Raw genomic sequence first — 16,354 nt, 5'->3', positions numbered from 1 at the left:
AATAGTGGTGTCTTACAGCTTTACCGTGCTTTTAATTTTTATGATAGTCTGAAAGACAGGAACCGCTGCATTGTTTCTTTTTTAACTTGAATCCAAGCAGAGGAGCCACCACCAACAGTGACATCTATTGTGTTCTGAATTCATACAGTTTGACAATAAGAAGGAAAAAACAGTCCAATATTCAAACTATCTCATGTTAAATATTTTACAGTCCCACCCATCCCTTTGTGTTGGGTGAGAGTACCACCTTCCAAGTAAGTGTTAGTTTTGTTGGATGAAAACATAAACAGATGTGGATCTAAAACTAAAATTTCCCGACACTACGCCATTCCTGGCTGGATTAGCTTCTTTGGCGGAACACTGAGTTCTAGAAGTGATGCACATTTGATCTAATACTTTTCAGTATTCCTCCATCTTCTATGAAAGCTGCATGAAAATACAGTGAAAAATGAACAAATGGATAATTTACATCTTGGTAAGGAATATAAAAGACGTAAAAACAGTACAGGTTCGTACAAACCTGTGTGGCTCTACAGTATGTGTTAGCGCTCACATCCAAGTGCCTGACGACAGGGTTTCCATGTCTTAATTGTAAAGGCGTTTCTGTGTGTGTGAACCGTGAGCAGATGGTGTGTGTGTGTGTCTGTGAGCTACCTGCTCAGGAATCTCCAACTTGAAAGGGTTGATGAGAGGTCAAAAAGGATCAAAAATCTCCGACAGTCAACATGCTAACACACACACACACACACATGCTTATGATATACACAGTTCATCTGTGCAGTGGCATTTACACAGTTCAGATCAATTATTCACGTTAATTATTTGTACTTAGGTGTCAAAGCCATGTGCTTGTTTTACAAATCACTGTCATGTGTGTGTATATTTGGTTCGGATGTGAAGCTGCCTGTCGGTGTTCGCGTACACATTCATGATGCAGCACTTTGTGTTGTTTGTGTGCATCTGGCAGGCAGAGGATGATGTTGGCAGAGCTCCCCGTCTTACCCTCTCTGTCCTTATATGATGTCTCATACAAAGCCTCTGTCCTTATTTGATCACACAGGCGCGGCCATGTCCTTTTGTGATGTCATAAACTAAAGAGCGAGCTCATAAAGTCCAAAGCAAAGCAAATATCCAATCCACTCACAAACACACACACACAACTGAACACGTTATATCTTGTATATACTCTAGTTGTATATGTGGTATCTTGTATAAAGTTCAGATTATGGCTTTTGTTTCCAGCTAAAAGTCAGTATGTTTACACGACGCCTCAAAAAGAAAAAACAGATCACTGTGTTAGTCCAACCAAAACTGGACTTTTGAAGTGCATTTACACACATTCGTCCGACATAATGCATTCAGAATTAAAGCGCTGAAAGCTGGGCATCGAATCCCTCCTTCAAGTATACTCAGCGAGACTCAACAGGCCAGTGCATTCTGTGCATGCTCCAAAGTTCCATCTTTTTTGTACAGTCAAGTGTAAGTGTATAATAATACAGCTGAATTCCCTATAAAGCTGCTCTCATTCACATATTTTTCCACCAGACTGCAAAACACATTCTCGCTCTGTTTTAATGAAATCCTGCTGTTATAACTGCAGCTTCATGGCAATGAATTCAGCCATATTTACATGTACAATGATCAATGATCACGAGAGAAGAAAAATATTTGCTCCTTTGGTACAACCTCTTGTTGAGACAGTATGACAAATTAAAAGATGAAAGTTTGAAGTCGGGTTGTCATTTTTCCCAAAATGGTCAAACAAATCTAAAAATAAACACACAATTTCTTGAATGTATTCAAATGTCCTTGTCCCCGGCTCCTGGGTACACAGGTCACAACAGAGGAAGTTCAAATGGATCTGAAATGCAGCCTGCGTTTTGAAGTGCTAATAAATTGGTTGTTGACTTCAAAATTCTCCCTTTCCCTTACGCCTTCTCCGGGTTTATCTACCATCCTGAGCTTCTTGGATTACTGTGAAAAAAAACAAGCTGAACATCCAAAATGAAATTATTTAGCATCGTATAACTGATTTTTCAGTCATTTTTTATAAATTATGCAAAAATATATATTGGGAAAAGAAAAAAATAACATTGTGTATTTATTATGTTGACAGGAAGCAACAGGAGAATAAGAAGCACCAGTTGATTCATTTAGAGGTCAATTCTTTTCCATGTTTCTGACTGTTTCAGTATTTAGTTGTGACTGATTTATATGAGCACGGTGGTGTGGTGGTTAGCACCGTCACCTCACAGCCAGAGGGTTCATGCCATTCTGTGTGGAGTTTGCATATTCTCCCCGTGTATGCGTGGGTTCTCTCCAAGGGTTCTATCTATCCAAAAACATGCATGTCAGGTTAATTGGTGACTCTAAATTGTCCGTAGGAGTGAGTGTGAGAGTGCATGGTTGTTTGTCTCGTTTGTCTCTGTGTGGCCCTGTGATGGACTGGCGACCTGTTCAGGGTGTACCCCGCCTTTCGCCCGATGACTGCTGGTATAGGCTCCAGCCCACCCGCTACCCGATTGACGGTATAGAGGATGGATGGATGGATGATTTATATGAGCTGCAGTACTCAGAACTATAATACTCAAATTTCCCTACATGGGCTGCATCACATTCTTTTAAATGTGATGGAGCCCAACGGATGGGACATTTTGTAGAAGCCCGAAGACCGACTGGTCATCCATTGTCTAAATCTCATTTTTTTTCCACACTATGAACTCCAAAAGGTAAAAAAAAAAAAGAAAACTTTATTTTCTAACTTTTTCTCCTCGCTGTAGGCGAGCAATGCTCGTTTTGCTCATTTTCCTCACCAGTCTGACACTATTTTTATTTGTTGTTTATTTTCTTTTTTTAATTGATGAGGATCGAGGTAAGAGTTTTATATCTTTTTAGATCCCGGTATATTTTCTTGGTCCAGACCTTAGATTGTACACTTAATATGTTGTTCAAGGGCAGTGGTTTGGTTAGACTCCCTCTTGTGGTAGAAAAGAGTATTACAAAAACAAACACAGAAAATTGAGCCTCACTTTTTTTTTTTTTTTTTAAAAAGATTTTAAAAAATCATCAAATCTTTCCTTCACTTGCCTCTCAGGGTTCCCAGAATAATTGGTCTAAGTATTGAGGCCATTATCGCATGTTTGGAACACAGCCTAATGGAACAAATACACACCCAAGGGACCATTTCAAAGGACTTTATTGTTGACCTCAGACAGGCATAAACTTTTTAAGGCAAATTAGGTTTCCACAAACTTCATCAGGGAAATATCCTCTACTGTGTGAGCTAAATGCTACATCGTGCCACCAGCTAGAGGGCTCAGTTTGTTTGCTGCTCTGTGTTGTAGGTCTTTGAAGATTTATTTTTGTTCTGAAACACATCAATGTGGCAGAGAAATAGAAATGAGGCAGTTTTACTGGCTGGAAATCAGTGAGTTAAAAAATGTGTGAAAGGATCTGAAAAAGTTTAAAGGAGTAATAATACAAAAAGCATCTTTAAAAATGTTTTTCTTTTGTTATGTTCCTCTGCGTCTGGTCACCTAACTATGAAATGTCTTGGTTGGTTCTCAAAATGGCCAAATGTTCTCTGGTGACCCACCTGAGAGCAATAGGTCACTCAAGGAAGATTTGTTGTCTTTTGTATTCAAATGGAGGGCTTAAACAGGCATGAGAGTGTCGTTTTACAACATTCGTGGTCTAATTCTGAAAGATAATGCTCAGGTTACGTTTGCAGTCCACTCTGATAAAACAGGATAGAAATGCATGAAGACAGAAGCTGCTGTCATACCCAAGAACAAATGATTGCATGAGACTAAAAAGAGGTGCCGTCCCCTTCTTCAGTCTCAGGACTGAAGGGAAGGATGTTCCAAGAAGAGAGGAAAAAAAAGTGAAAGGCAGAAAGTGGGATAGAGACATGAAGGGAATAGTCAGAGGAGGGAGGGGGTGGTGAGGACAGATCGATCAGAGCCAAGAAAACAGGTCTGCTTTTAGAAAGCACTCCAGAGCTCAGTGCACTGTTTTCCATCCTCACTGCCAGAGAAACTCTAAGGAGCAGAGGAAAGTGGAAGTGTGGAGAGAGATGAAAAGTACGGACGAAAACAGCTGGGGAATCTGTCTTTTGTATCCTCAATGTGACGTAAAAGTATGCCATGTAAAATTCCCTTGTTTAAAGATAATCTTTACACTCGAGACGTTGGAGGGCAGCACATTAAGAAAAGAAGCAACACTGCTTCCTTTCCCTCCTGCGTGAGGATAAAATGATTCCATTTTTGCCACGAGGAAGAAAAACGGAGACTGAACCCCACAGCATCTTGGTTTACATTCCTTGAATGTGTTTAATGTTTGGCACATGGATGTTTCTGACCTTTTTGAGCATGGTCGCTTGCTCAAAACCCTCAGCCCAGAACGCGTTGAGAGGGAGCGATCGATGCAGCGTCAGGGCATGAAAAGCAGAGCAGAGTGAGCAGAGTGGACTGTTGTGTTAACTGAGCCCCCCCCCACCTACACACTCACACACTCACACACACACTTAAATGTCACTTGCAGGGGTGAAGTGAACCCCAGCATCATTTCACAGCATTTGTGATAATGCTAATTGCTAAAAGCCTAGATTGGATTAGGCTATTACCTTACTCAACACTTTAGCACGCAGTTCGCTGAGTTTAGTTGCAACAGGGGTGGTTGTTAGAAAAAAAAAAAAAGAAAGAAATGTAATATTGTTATTTACACCAACTTGCTGCATGCTAACAGTGTGGGAAGAACAGGAAAACCGAGCTGGGGAGTCGCAGTAGGTAATCAGAGAAATGAACTAGATTCAGACAAACAGGGTACAAAAGTGGACTATTTTTACATTGCATTCTGTTCTCTTTAGTTGCTTGTTTAACTTGTTTCCAAATGCTGTATGAAAAGTCCTGACTGGTGCACTTATAGAGCAAACTTTCTGAAGTCTCTCAGAGTTTAACATTTTTAATTGACTCTGTGATATCAGATTTCTATTTGCGTTTCTCACTCTAAATGACTTGCCTTCAGCTGTTTCAGAGCAGCTTTGATTCCCTGGGAAAGTCAATTCTCAGATTTCCAATCAAGGACACAGTCATTTGAAATACAAAGCGTGCATTCTTTCATTAATTCAAATGTTTTATACAAGGTCTCAATTAAAAAAAGAAATCACCTGGTCCCTACCAAGTCTTGAATTAGGTACATACAACCTCAGGAGCTACATGTCAGACTCTGGAGGCCTCAGTTAGCATGTTAAATGTTAAAGTTAATGGCAGCACAGTTAGAAAAAGACTGAACAAGTATGGCTTGTTTGGAAGGGTTGCAGGAGAAAGCCTCTAAAAAGAACATGGCAGCACAGCTTAGGTTTGTAAAGCTGCATCTGAACAAACCACCAGACGTCTGGAACAATGTCACAGTGGACAGATCCAACTCAGACTCAGCTTTATTGTCATTCAAACCACTTAACAGGATAAGAACGAAACACAGTTTCTTAGTTATGGCTATGTGCAGTGTCACGACTAAACAATAACAGGTAAAATAGTAGAATGAAACTAGAATAAAATAACTAAAATAAGTATAAGATAGAATAAAGTAGACAAAAGGTGGTCAGTGCACAGCAGCAACAATTAACAGAGGCAAATGACATGCTGTGGCATCAAGGTATGTTGCTGACGTGCAAAGTGTTCAGTATTTGGGGGGGTGGAGCAGTTTAGCAGTCCGACTGCATCCGGGTAGAAGCTGTTTCTCAGTCTGGATATTCTTTTGCAATGCAGCCTTCCTCCGGACAGCAGTGGGGTGAACAGTTCATCTGGTGGTGTAGATGTTCCCGATGGGTGACAAGCTCCACCCGATGGTCCTCTGGACAGACTTTATCAACCTCTTCTCTTCTCTGCCACAGTGCAGCTGCCATACCACACAGTGAAGCAGGAAGTCCGGACACTCTCCACCACACAGCTGTAGAGGGACCTGGGGACATCACCCAGTCCTGCTCTCTTCAGCCTCCTCTGGAAAAAGAGGCAATGGTGGGCTTTCTTAATGATAGCCATGGTGTTGATGTGTCAGGTGAGGTTGTTGGTCAGGTGTACCCCAAGGTACCTGATGGAGGGGACCGTCTCCACAGCTGCTCCCTCTATGTCGTGAGGAGGGGAGGGGGGTGAGGTAGTTGCACCTGCCCCTCCATGTCAGGTCACCCACCTCCAGCCTGTACGCCGTCTCATCCCCGTGATAAGTCCTACCACCTCTGTGTCGTCTGCGAACTTCACCACGAGGTTGTTCTTGTAGCGAGCTCTGACCGAAGGGGAGATGTTTGGTCTTAATGCACAGCGCCATGTTTGGAGAAAACCAAACACAGCAAATCAGCACAAACACCTCGACCAGCTGTCAAGCACGGTGGTGGAGGCATGATGATTTGGGCTTGTTTTGAAGCCACTGGACCTGAACACCTTGCAGTCATTGAGTCCAACATGAACTCGAACACGATGTGAGAGACTGATAACATCATACGAAAAAGGGTTATTTCGAGGCCTTACTGTTAAAGGTGGTTCTACAAGCTGTTGAATCATGGGGTGGACTGGGTTGCTCACACACTGCTTCTGTATTTTGGCTTAGTTTTTAGCCAATGAATAATGATGGTGTAACATATACGATGATATATGTGTTGTTTATCTGAGGTTGCATTTATCCAATATCAAGACCTATTGACGAGCATCATGTATGATATGTAAAACATTAGAATTAACCCCCTAAGTGCCATGGTCGACTTAAGTCAACAAGATGGCGTCCTGAATAAAATGGCCCATTGTGGCAAAAATAACATCATATTTTGTTCCCACTCTCCACCTCTGGATATGGACGTCATCTGTCTATATAAAATCTTCGTGCTACAGCAAGTTGAATCAGTACGAGTTCTTCACCGAGCGAGTACACCATTGAGCTACAGCAGCAGGAAAAGCAGGGTTTCATTTCTTTTTGACCTTACTGTGGCTTCTGAAATCTGCCGGTGAGCTGCAGGTACTGTTCCCCTCCTCAGGCAGGTCTGGCTGGGTAGAGTTCAGGAAACCTCGCAGCTGGCATGTGAAGCAGATGGTTTAGCCATTCACTCTTTTGAATAAGCCTGGGTTTTGAAACCACGTGAATGTTTGAATGTGTGTGGTCTTTTTTTTGCAACTTTTATGCTATTTATTTGTGCCTCCAGTTGTGTGTTCTTCCATGCCTGTGGTTAAACTGGTTGTTATGAGATCTGCTGTGATGCAGTGCAGAAAATAGTGATTTTGACATGAGCTGTCTGTCAGCATGTTCAGATGTCGGAACTGTTTTTGTTGTCGGTTTTGACTTCTTCCTGGGGTGATAGTTGCAGACGTCTCATTACTGGTCTGTTCCGACTCCACTGAACTCACTTGTTTTCCTTTAAACATTTTCGATTATCCTGTCAGGACTTCTTACTTCCTTAAAGAAAAAAAAATCCAAAACCGGAGGAATTTTTAACGCAGCTTCAGTATTTCTGAACATGAAAGTTTTGTTTTTCTGATTTTTGACATAATGGATCAGTCCTGACTCAGCCATTTTGGCTTGCTGTGCCACATCTATCGCAGACTGAAATGGAGTCTCACTGTGGAATCTATAACTGGTCTGATTTACCAGCACTGAAACGACACAAACACAACTTTCGGAAAAGTTGTAAAGTTTTTTTTTTCCAAAGCAACAAAGAATACGAGTTGAAATGAAATGATTATCGATCTGTTCAACTGACAAACATATTTCAAATTTTTGATGCCAGCATAACGCTTAAAAAAAAGTTTGGATTGAGGCACGTTTACCATTGTGTTACATCAGCCTTCCTGTTATTGAGAATTTTAACCATTTGAGGACTGAGTACACTACAGGAGTCCGAGTCCATTCCTGCTTAATGCAAGATTTCAGCTGCTCAACAGTCCATGGCTGTTGTCGCCTGATTCTCCTCTTCACGATGCTCCATACATTTTCAGTAGGAGACACATGTTGTCTTCCTCGTAAAATGTCACCTTGATGGTTGCACGTTTCCAAAAGTCTCTGTATCAGCGTTACCTTCATATGACATCATCCATGCCATCGATGTTGGCTTTTGCATCTTTCCCTGATCACAGATGTCAACTCTTCTGCATTTCTGTGCAGTCGATTCATGGCCTCCTCCTTATGTCATGCAGTTCACATCTCTGGATCCAGCGGTGGACTGCGTTGAGTGAAAATGGTTCTCGAAGGTCCTCTGCTGTATTGATCATGGTGACACGGTGGTTTCTCATACGGTGCTGCCGGAAGGTCAGGAAGGTCCTTGGCCTTTGTGCACTGGAACTTTTCAGACTCTGAATCTTTTCACAGAGTTTTGCACCGTAGATGTTGTAAGACCAAAGTTCTGTGCAGTCTTTCTTATCTTACAGATGATTCTCTGACACAGTTTAGCACAAAGTGGTGAGCCAGGGCCTTTGGTCCTGAGTCTGAGGGGCTTTCGTAGATGCTTCTTTTACACCAAATAGTGACACCCTCACATGTAATGTATTCATCTGCTAATTTTACAGAACGCTGTTATTTGTATCAATTTGCCTCTTTTTCAAGTTGGCCATCTCTAAATGATCATTAAAGAACTGAAAATAAAGCAACCAGTTGCCTATGAAGAAAAACAAGAGAATTAGAAATTATATCACACATGGACAGTTTACAGTCTGCAACAAATCATAAATAAACTAATTAAAAGATTTAGTCAGCAACGCACAGCAGATTTTGGTTATAATTAGATGATCTATTAGAGGCATCATTAGATGAAATTACTATTAATATAGTATATATCCATCCAGACAGAGAGAAATATTGCACTGCAGCAGCTAACTTAAAGTTGGCAACTGTGCAGGAATCAAGTAAGACTGCAGTACAAGCAAAATGCTGCCTCGTAACTCTTCATGAGTGAATTATGAGCAGATGCTGACATTTTGTCTTTGGAACACTTTTATTATGCAGCCATAGATTTTATGTTAAAAGTGGTTTCCAATGAGACAGCTGGAAAATATAATAAACTATCCGGCTACAGTTGACATCTCTATGCAACAACTGTGAGTTTACAAAATGGGTGGTGTGCCGTTGTCGTGTTGATGTGAGGTATTCGGAAAAGGCCCTTAAAGTCCAGCGGCAGCAGCTATCAGTCCCCTAAAAAGTCATTTGAGCGCCTCAAAATTTTACATTTGAAAGTTTTTGCCACCAAAAAACTCTCTCATGGCTTTAAAGTAGCCTTAAAGTATAAGTGACCCATCGTACCGATGTCTATCGAGTCGTTGTACTGATATTTTAATTTATCATATGTTGAAGGTGTTGAGAAGGAAATGAGAGATATCAGCAGGGGACACAGGTGAGGCAGCTGGAGTCAGAGTGCATCCACCAGTGAGAAAGAAGATGGCCTGTGAGGTGGATTTTTTTGGTAGCTTGTAAAAAGCAGATGAGCTGAGTCACAAAGGTCTTTGTCAAAGGCTTTGTGATGTAACTGAGCTATGTGGAGGCAGGGGTCATGGTTGATGGCTGGTTGCCATGATATTATGGGGTCAGGAGGTCGGGGTTGGTGCATTATAAAACAGATGGAAGAAGACTGTACACAGAGACCAGTGTGTGTGCTTTGTCTGTTTGAGAAGAAGCCAGCTATTGTGTTTCGCCTGTTGGTGAGAGAAAAAAAAAAGCTTGTCCTATTCTCCAGCCTCTTTGAACTTTTCCTCCTTTTTACCACAACTTCTCCCCACTTCCGAATAAATGGATGCACATAATCTGTCACAACACACACAGGATGAGACTTTGCCTTTCAAAGCTCTTGTGTTTGTGTATATGAGAGTGAGTGAATCCCTGCATTCAGTGGCCAGAAATAGTCTGTAAGGAAATCAATGTTCCTCTCCCAGTGGCGCTGGGAGCTGTCTCCTCTACAATAGAGCGACTGTCCTGTTTCCTGCACCCTAGAGGGAGTATGTGTGTGTGTGTTTGGAATGAGGGAAAGAGTGAGAGAGAAAGGGAGACTGCAGGCTCATCTTTGTGTGCCTCAATTCTGCACCATCAGCTAACAGAAGATATAAAAACAAAGGGCAGAGGATGAAAAATAATGAGGGGGAAAGCAGCAGAATGTTCTGTTGGTGGACTCAGTGCACTCTTACACTTGCATTAATGTGAGCATATGTATGTGTGCTTCCACTGGTCTGTGAGTTTGTGTGCGAACAATAAACTCGACCTGCATCAAACTTCCTGCGTTTTCTGACATCCTTTTCCTCCTACTAAGTCACTCCGGCGGCTGTCACTGTTTTTTGTGAAGCCTGCTGATTGGCTGTGACGGTGCTCTCAGTCACCAGATCCTCCGAGCTGCGATAGATAGAGCGAGTAAATGAGGGAATGACGTCATCGTTACCACTGTGAGACAGTGTCTGGGAGAAGAGGATACCACATTCAAAGATGAGGCATCGTACAGAGTTCATCCAAGCCACCTGACTGCCGCTAGCTTGAATATGATAAGATTAAACAATTACACAGTTCTTCTAGACTGCGCTCATGTTATTAGACCAACTTCTGATATTAAGTATAGGCAATTTTCAAGGTTTTTTGAGCATTTGTCAGCTCTACCAAATCCAAGGTCGTAGTTCCCAACTGGAAAATGGTGGAGTGCTTGTCAACCAGTGATGGCAAATTGGCGCAAGAGATGAACAGATGAATTGGGGCTTCATCAGAAATAATGACAGCGCTGCTCCGGTCCATTGTGGTAAAGAGGGAGCTGAGCCAGAAGGCAAAGCTTTCGATTTACTGCTCCATCTTTGTTCCAACCCTCACCTATAGTCACGAGATCTGGATAGAGAAGAATGAGGTCGCAGATACAAGCGGCTGAAATGGGATTCCTTCAGAAGGTGGCTGGCCTCGGCCATAGAATTAGGGTGATCCCTCACCCTTCTTAATAGAGCTGCTGCTCCTCTGCATCGAAAGAGTCAGCTGAGGTGGTTCGGGCATCTAGTTAGGATGCTTCATGGTTGCCTCCCTTTGGAGGCGAAGTCCAACTGGGAGCAGACTCAAAACTTGCTGGAGGGATTATATATCCCTTCTGGCCTGGAAGTGTCTTGGGATCCCCCAAGAGGAGCTGGAACATCTCACAGGGGAAAGGGATCGTCTTAAACATTGTCATTAACTTTGCACTTGAACATACTACAAAGATGAAGCAGGAGTCAACAAAACAATTTTTGTATAGTCAAGTCATTATAAGTTCAGTTTTTAGTATCCAACATAGTTCTAGTTCAGTTTGGCATGTTCCAAAGTGTTTCGACTAAAAAATGTTGATGTCCATTTAAGCGTACACATCACATGGCTTGTTTTTGAACATGTATGCTTTTAATAAGTTAAGCATTTAAGCTTCTTGCATTGGAAAATAGCAGTTCACATCACATTAATGTACTACAGAGTTCATTCACTATGCTAAACAGCCAATCAGAGTGATCTCTCTCACAAAGGGCCATTAGGGTTCTTATGGGCAGACATGGAGAACCAGCAGTGAATATGGATGTGTTGTTGTGTAAGTGTTGCTTGTTTTTGAGATATAAAGATGACAAATGAGAAGGGATTGCGTGCAACATGTTAAGTTACCCGTTTGCTCGCTGTCACCTCCTGTCTCATGCGCTCATTTGCTATGCCAAACAGCCATTCGGTGTGGGCTCTCACCGAAGGACAAAATGCAGATTCTCAGCTGAGTCTTAAAACACAGACAACATATGGCACAGTTCCAGCTGAGCTTGATGTTGCCATAGTTAGAGTAGTTTTGATATCAGCACGCATGCGTGAGGCTATGTTGCGCTCAGCCTGCCATCAGCCTTGTCATACATCAGAATGAATGAAATAAAGATCAGAAACAATCATTTCATGACATGAAGATTGTTTACGAGTGCCATACGTCGAGTCCAAGTCAAGTCTCAAGTCTTTTGAGGGCAAGTCTGAAGTCAAGTCTCGAGTCTTTGTTTGTGCGACTTAAGTGTGACTCGAGTCGAGTCCCCATCTCTGTCACAAGATACTTCTAAAAAGGCTAACACAGAGTACATTGTATCCCCTCAACTTTTATTGCGACAGACATAACACCACTTAAAAAGTGTTTTTTGTGGCATTTTTATAGCCACAGATATTTTTTGGCTTTTGGATTTTTTAAAAATTTAACATTTTGCATGTTTTTTAAACCATGTTGCTATTTATAGGTTTTGAATGTGAGTTTTTTTTTTCATTTGACCTCACTGCATGCACAGGCACGGGGGGGGGGGGGGGGGGGGGGGGGCTTGCTTTGCATGACATCATTTTTCAGAATGACGTACAGAGATTATCACTGTGGGGGCCTAAATTAGAGGAAAGGACATTCTTTAATGTGTACAGCTGACAGGGAAAATGTGACGATAATATGACTCACAATCAATGAAAGACCTCTTTGTTTCTATTCAAGGGAAATATATAAGTACAAGGAGAATAATGTTTTTTTAAATACATGAAATCAAAAAATACCACTGTGGAGTAAAATAATATTTTCAGTGTAAACTCTGAATGCAACACTAATAATGCTTGTAAATAGGCAGCAGTCAGGTGTTACACAGAAATGCACTGATGGTCCATTTCATTTGTTTCAGAGCTCCTCGGTTCAGCAAAGAAAGTGAATGTCAACTTCCAGGATACGGATGGGTGAGTAACCACCTCTTTCTCCTCCTGTTATCCATTTCTCCCATCAATCACTCTCTGTCTCTCTCTTCATCAACGGCAAGTGGTCCCATCTCTTAGCATTCATCCTATCATTCTCTCCTGCTTCCCCTCTCCCACCGTTCCTCCGAATTCATATGAAAGTCTTACAGATGTGTGTCTCCTGAGCTCTTGGCTCCTGCTTTGTTATTAAAACGTATGCATCTGTGCAACGCTTGGCTTCATGCCTATGTGAGTTCATGAAACAGACAACAACGCTGAGGAAATCCTCACACAGAGAGTAGTGGCCCATATTCGTGCAGTCGGGTTTCATTATGTAACAGAGAACATGTGGAAAGACAGACTGCATTTTTTGTTTGAATTTATTATTTTTTTTAAACAGAATCACCATGTAAGAAGAGGTCATTTATCATAAGCCCTTGGTGTTAATTAATCGTGGCTGCAGAAGACAGAAACAAGAAAGAAAAATGTTCCAGTCAAGGGATGACATGAGTTATATGAAAAGGGTTTGTAGGGACGTACAGTGCTTTAAAAAACACACTGACCCCTTTTGGCAGTTTTTCCAAATAGGGTTTGGGGTTTTTGAGGTGGCTGTGGGTGGCTCAGCTAGTACTGAAGAGTGGTCGCCTTCCAACCGAAATGCTGGTGGTCTGATCCCCATCATTACACACACATGCAGAACTGAGCCCCACATTTCGTGCACAGACAGTAAACATATGCACACTACATGCAGTGTGTATACAGATATATACTTAATACTGACTGAATTTCCCTGGGGGTAACAATAAAGTATGTCTTATATTATGTATGTGTATTCATATACACACACTCTGTATATGAAGATTTGTGTTTGAATGGACAAATGTGAAAAGCATGTAAAGCACTTTTTAGAACATAAACAAGGCTACAAAGGGGCTACATAAGTGTAAACCATCTACCATATTCCCATTTTGTTGCCTTACAGCCTCAAATTAAAGTGGACATGCCTTTTTTGAGATTGGTAGTACTCAGTAACCCCTAAAGCACATTATAACCATGTGGCAGATTTTACAGTAGATAGCCTAAGAGCTAACAGTAGACAGCTACACACAGCAAGCTGAGCTCAGATCCAGCAAAATGAGAGCAAGTACTAAATTAGCAATTTTATTCTCAAATACTTACCTTTTTCTCATCTGTAGCTTGACCAAACACAGTTGGTACTGATTAATCTTTTATGTCACGTGTTGAAGGTCCAGGTTATTAAAACAGCAGCTGTGTTTTAAGTGTTTAGAGACAATAATCTTTAGAACAGTGACTTCAATGGGCATCATTTTACAGATGTTAAAAGTTGATTTTTGTTCTTGCAGATTTGGGTATAGTGCTGCATTCAAAGACAAATTGGAGTCTGGAGCCCTCAAATGGGGAATAAAACATTAAACATAGTATTACACAACATCCCAATTTTAATTTTTTTTTTTTTGGGGGGGGGGGTATTAAGGCCCCAATATTTGTTTATACTAGTTTAAATACCACATGTTATTAGTCTATTCTGTGAATCAACTGAACATCCGTCTGACCTGGAAAAGGGATATTTCCTTGGAATTTTTTCCTTATCCAAATCATGGGTCAAAGGACAGAGGGCGACGTGTGCGGTACAGACAACAAAGTTCCTTGAGGCAAATTTATGGTAAATGAAACTGACTCGGCCTGACCTACTATTCTTTATATACTGTGCACTTTGCATGGAGTAACCTTCACAACATATTACACAGTTCCATTGGTAGGCATCGAGTTGTATTTAAAAAGGACTTGTGTATTTCTACATTCAAAGCTGCTTAAACATTCATCTTGCAGCTGTTTGTAGTGTTGATGATTTCCTCAAAATCTGTTAACACTTTCACCAAATCTGAACAAGTCACAATGGATTCAAGAAAATAAAAAATCTTTTATTCTGTGATGTACTATGGTCTCATCATGTTCTATTATTGAATGGCTCTGATGCTCAAATGGGATCTAATGAATGAAAGAGAAGGATAATAGCAGCGGTACAAAGGGAGGCTGAGAACCCCCCCCCCATGAATTTGTGACTGCCGTATCAGAAAGTAAGGGCCATGAGATTATTTGCAACTCAAATTTTACTTCTCTTCTTCCATTGCTGCTCTCCAAATGTCTCATCGCACAAGCAACTTTTCAACGTTGATGCCAGTCAGATCCAGTGGGCTACATGCAGTTACATTAGAGAATGGACATTCAGATAGTAAATCTTGTTTTTGGCCACATTTTTCATTTTGACTAAAGCTGGATATGTTTCATTGCTTTGCTATCTAAAAGCCTGATGCAGCTCATTTGTGACAGATGCAGAAGCAGATATTTTGCAGTCATGCTTTGGTCAATTTTAATGACTGTACACAGCACTGTAGCCTGAAAACTGCTTATCGGAGAAATCCAAATTTAAAAGCCACGGGGGCGGGCAGAAAAGATTTGGGATCTTCATTTTTTTCTGGAAGTCTGTTGCTGTTTTTTCCCCTCAAAACAAAATTGCTGATACATTTCTTTACTGTTGGTAGCATGTAACCCTGCCCACCTGCTGCTGTCAGACAGTAAGGTTATGCTTATGCTAGCGTTTGAAAATCCTACTTTAGCTTTAGCATGAACCGTGTGTAGCTAGCTAAGTCACAGATCTTAACAGATGATTTTCACGACTTTCAGCTTCGGGGTTCATCCTCATGAATGTCACAGTTTGCAGGGTGAGACTGGTGACGTTGCTTAGGTGCACAGGGGGGAGCTGCGCTCAATTCACATAACCTTCAACACCCACCACTCCCGTTAACGCCATCGTTAAATAGTGTGAGGTTCCACCTGGAGGCGTGACGAGGTACTTCAGCAAATCTACAATACATTTTCTCACATTTATAATGCACTTCCTTATTCTTTTGCATTATCGGTTAAAGGGTACATTTTAAGGACAACTCCCTTCTTATGTGCTTGAGAGTGTACATTTAGTTGTCTGAAGTTTCTACCAATTAAAAAACTCAAAATAACTCGAACTGAGGCCGCTGTCTCCGCCATATTGTCCGCTGGACCCAGGCTGAAGTGAGCGCAGCACGCTTCTCTCTCCGTACAAACGGTAGGCTGACTGATTCTACTTTGGCCTCTCTGGCCTGTAGACTGGTGTTAGTTACCCATGTAGCGGCAGATCAGGGTCGTGGCGCTTTGTTGGCACTGCGTATGTTCCGTGTGAGTGCAATTACAAATTTGAGAGCATTCAAGCTCCCGCGAGGACCGAAGCCTCATTGCATGTTTTTTGGCGCCATCCGCAGCAGCGGGGATACTCCCGGCAGCGCAGTCAGCTACGTTACGTACGTGACGTGACGTGACGATCACCAGCCAATCAGGATCTACGTGTTTCTGAGGAATGTGCAGAGGGTCATAACACAGAGACATCAAAATGAGTGCAATACGTAAGAGAAACACGTGAGTGACGTCATCACAGTTCTTTCTCAAAGCACTGTGACGTCATCCCTTTGGAGCATAATTTGTGTTCTGGATCATATCTTTGGAACTTCAGAATCTTCAGTATTGCCTGAATGCTTAGAGCAGAAATCATCGTCAAGATAGAGAACCAGAACACACTCAATATGACTGAGCCAGCAGAATTTCCTGTATGTGAAGA

At 41.7% G+C, this 16,354-nt stretch overlaps 1 protein-coding gene across 5 annotated transcripts in view; it reads left to right on the top strand.

Moving 5' to 3' along the window:
* Nucleotides 1–16,354, top strand: part of caskin1 (CASK interacting protein 1) — a 121,563-nt gene that overhangs the window by 44,923 nt on the left and 60,286 nt on the right. For all 5 annotated transcript variants that reach the window (XM_072368648.1, XM_072368646.1, XM_072368650.1 and 2 more), the window contains exon 2: nucleotides 12,636–12,687. In XM_072368648.1, the coding sequence (XP_072224749.1) occupies nucleotides 12,636–12,687 (52 nt within the window). The remainder of the gene's footprint in view (nucleotides 1–12,635; nucleotides 12,688–16,354) is intronic.

This window comes from Leuresthes tenuis, unplaced genomic scaffold, assembly GCF_036924035.1.
Source record: "Leuresthes tenuis unplaced genomic scaffold, fLeuTen1.0.hap1 SCAF_17, whole genome shotgun sequence".
In the NCBI taxonomy this organism is placed as follows: domain Eukaryota; kingdom Metazoa; phylum Chordata; class Actinopteri; order Atheriniformes; family Atherinopsidae; genus Leuresthes; species Leuresthes tenuis.
Note: the sequence above shows the minus strand (reverse complement) of the source record. Positions and strands in the feature narration are given on the sequence as shown.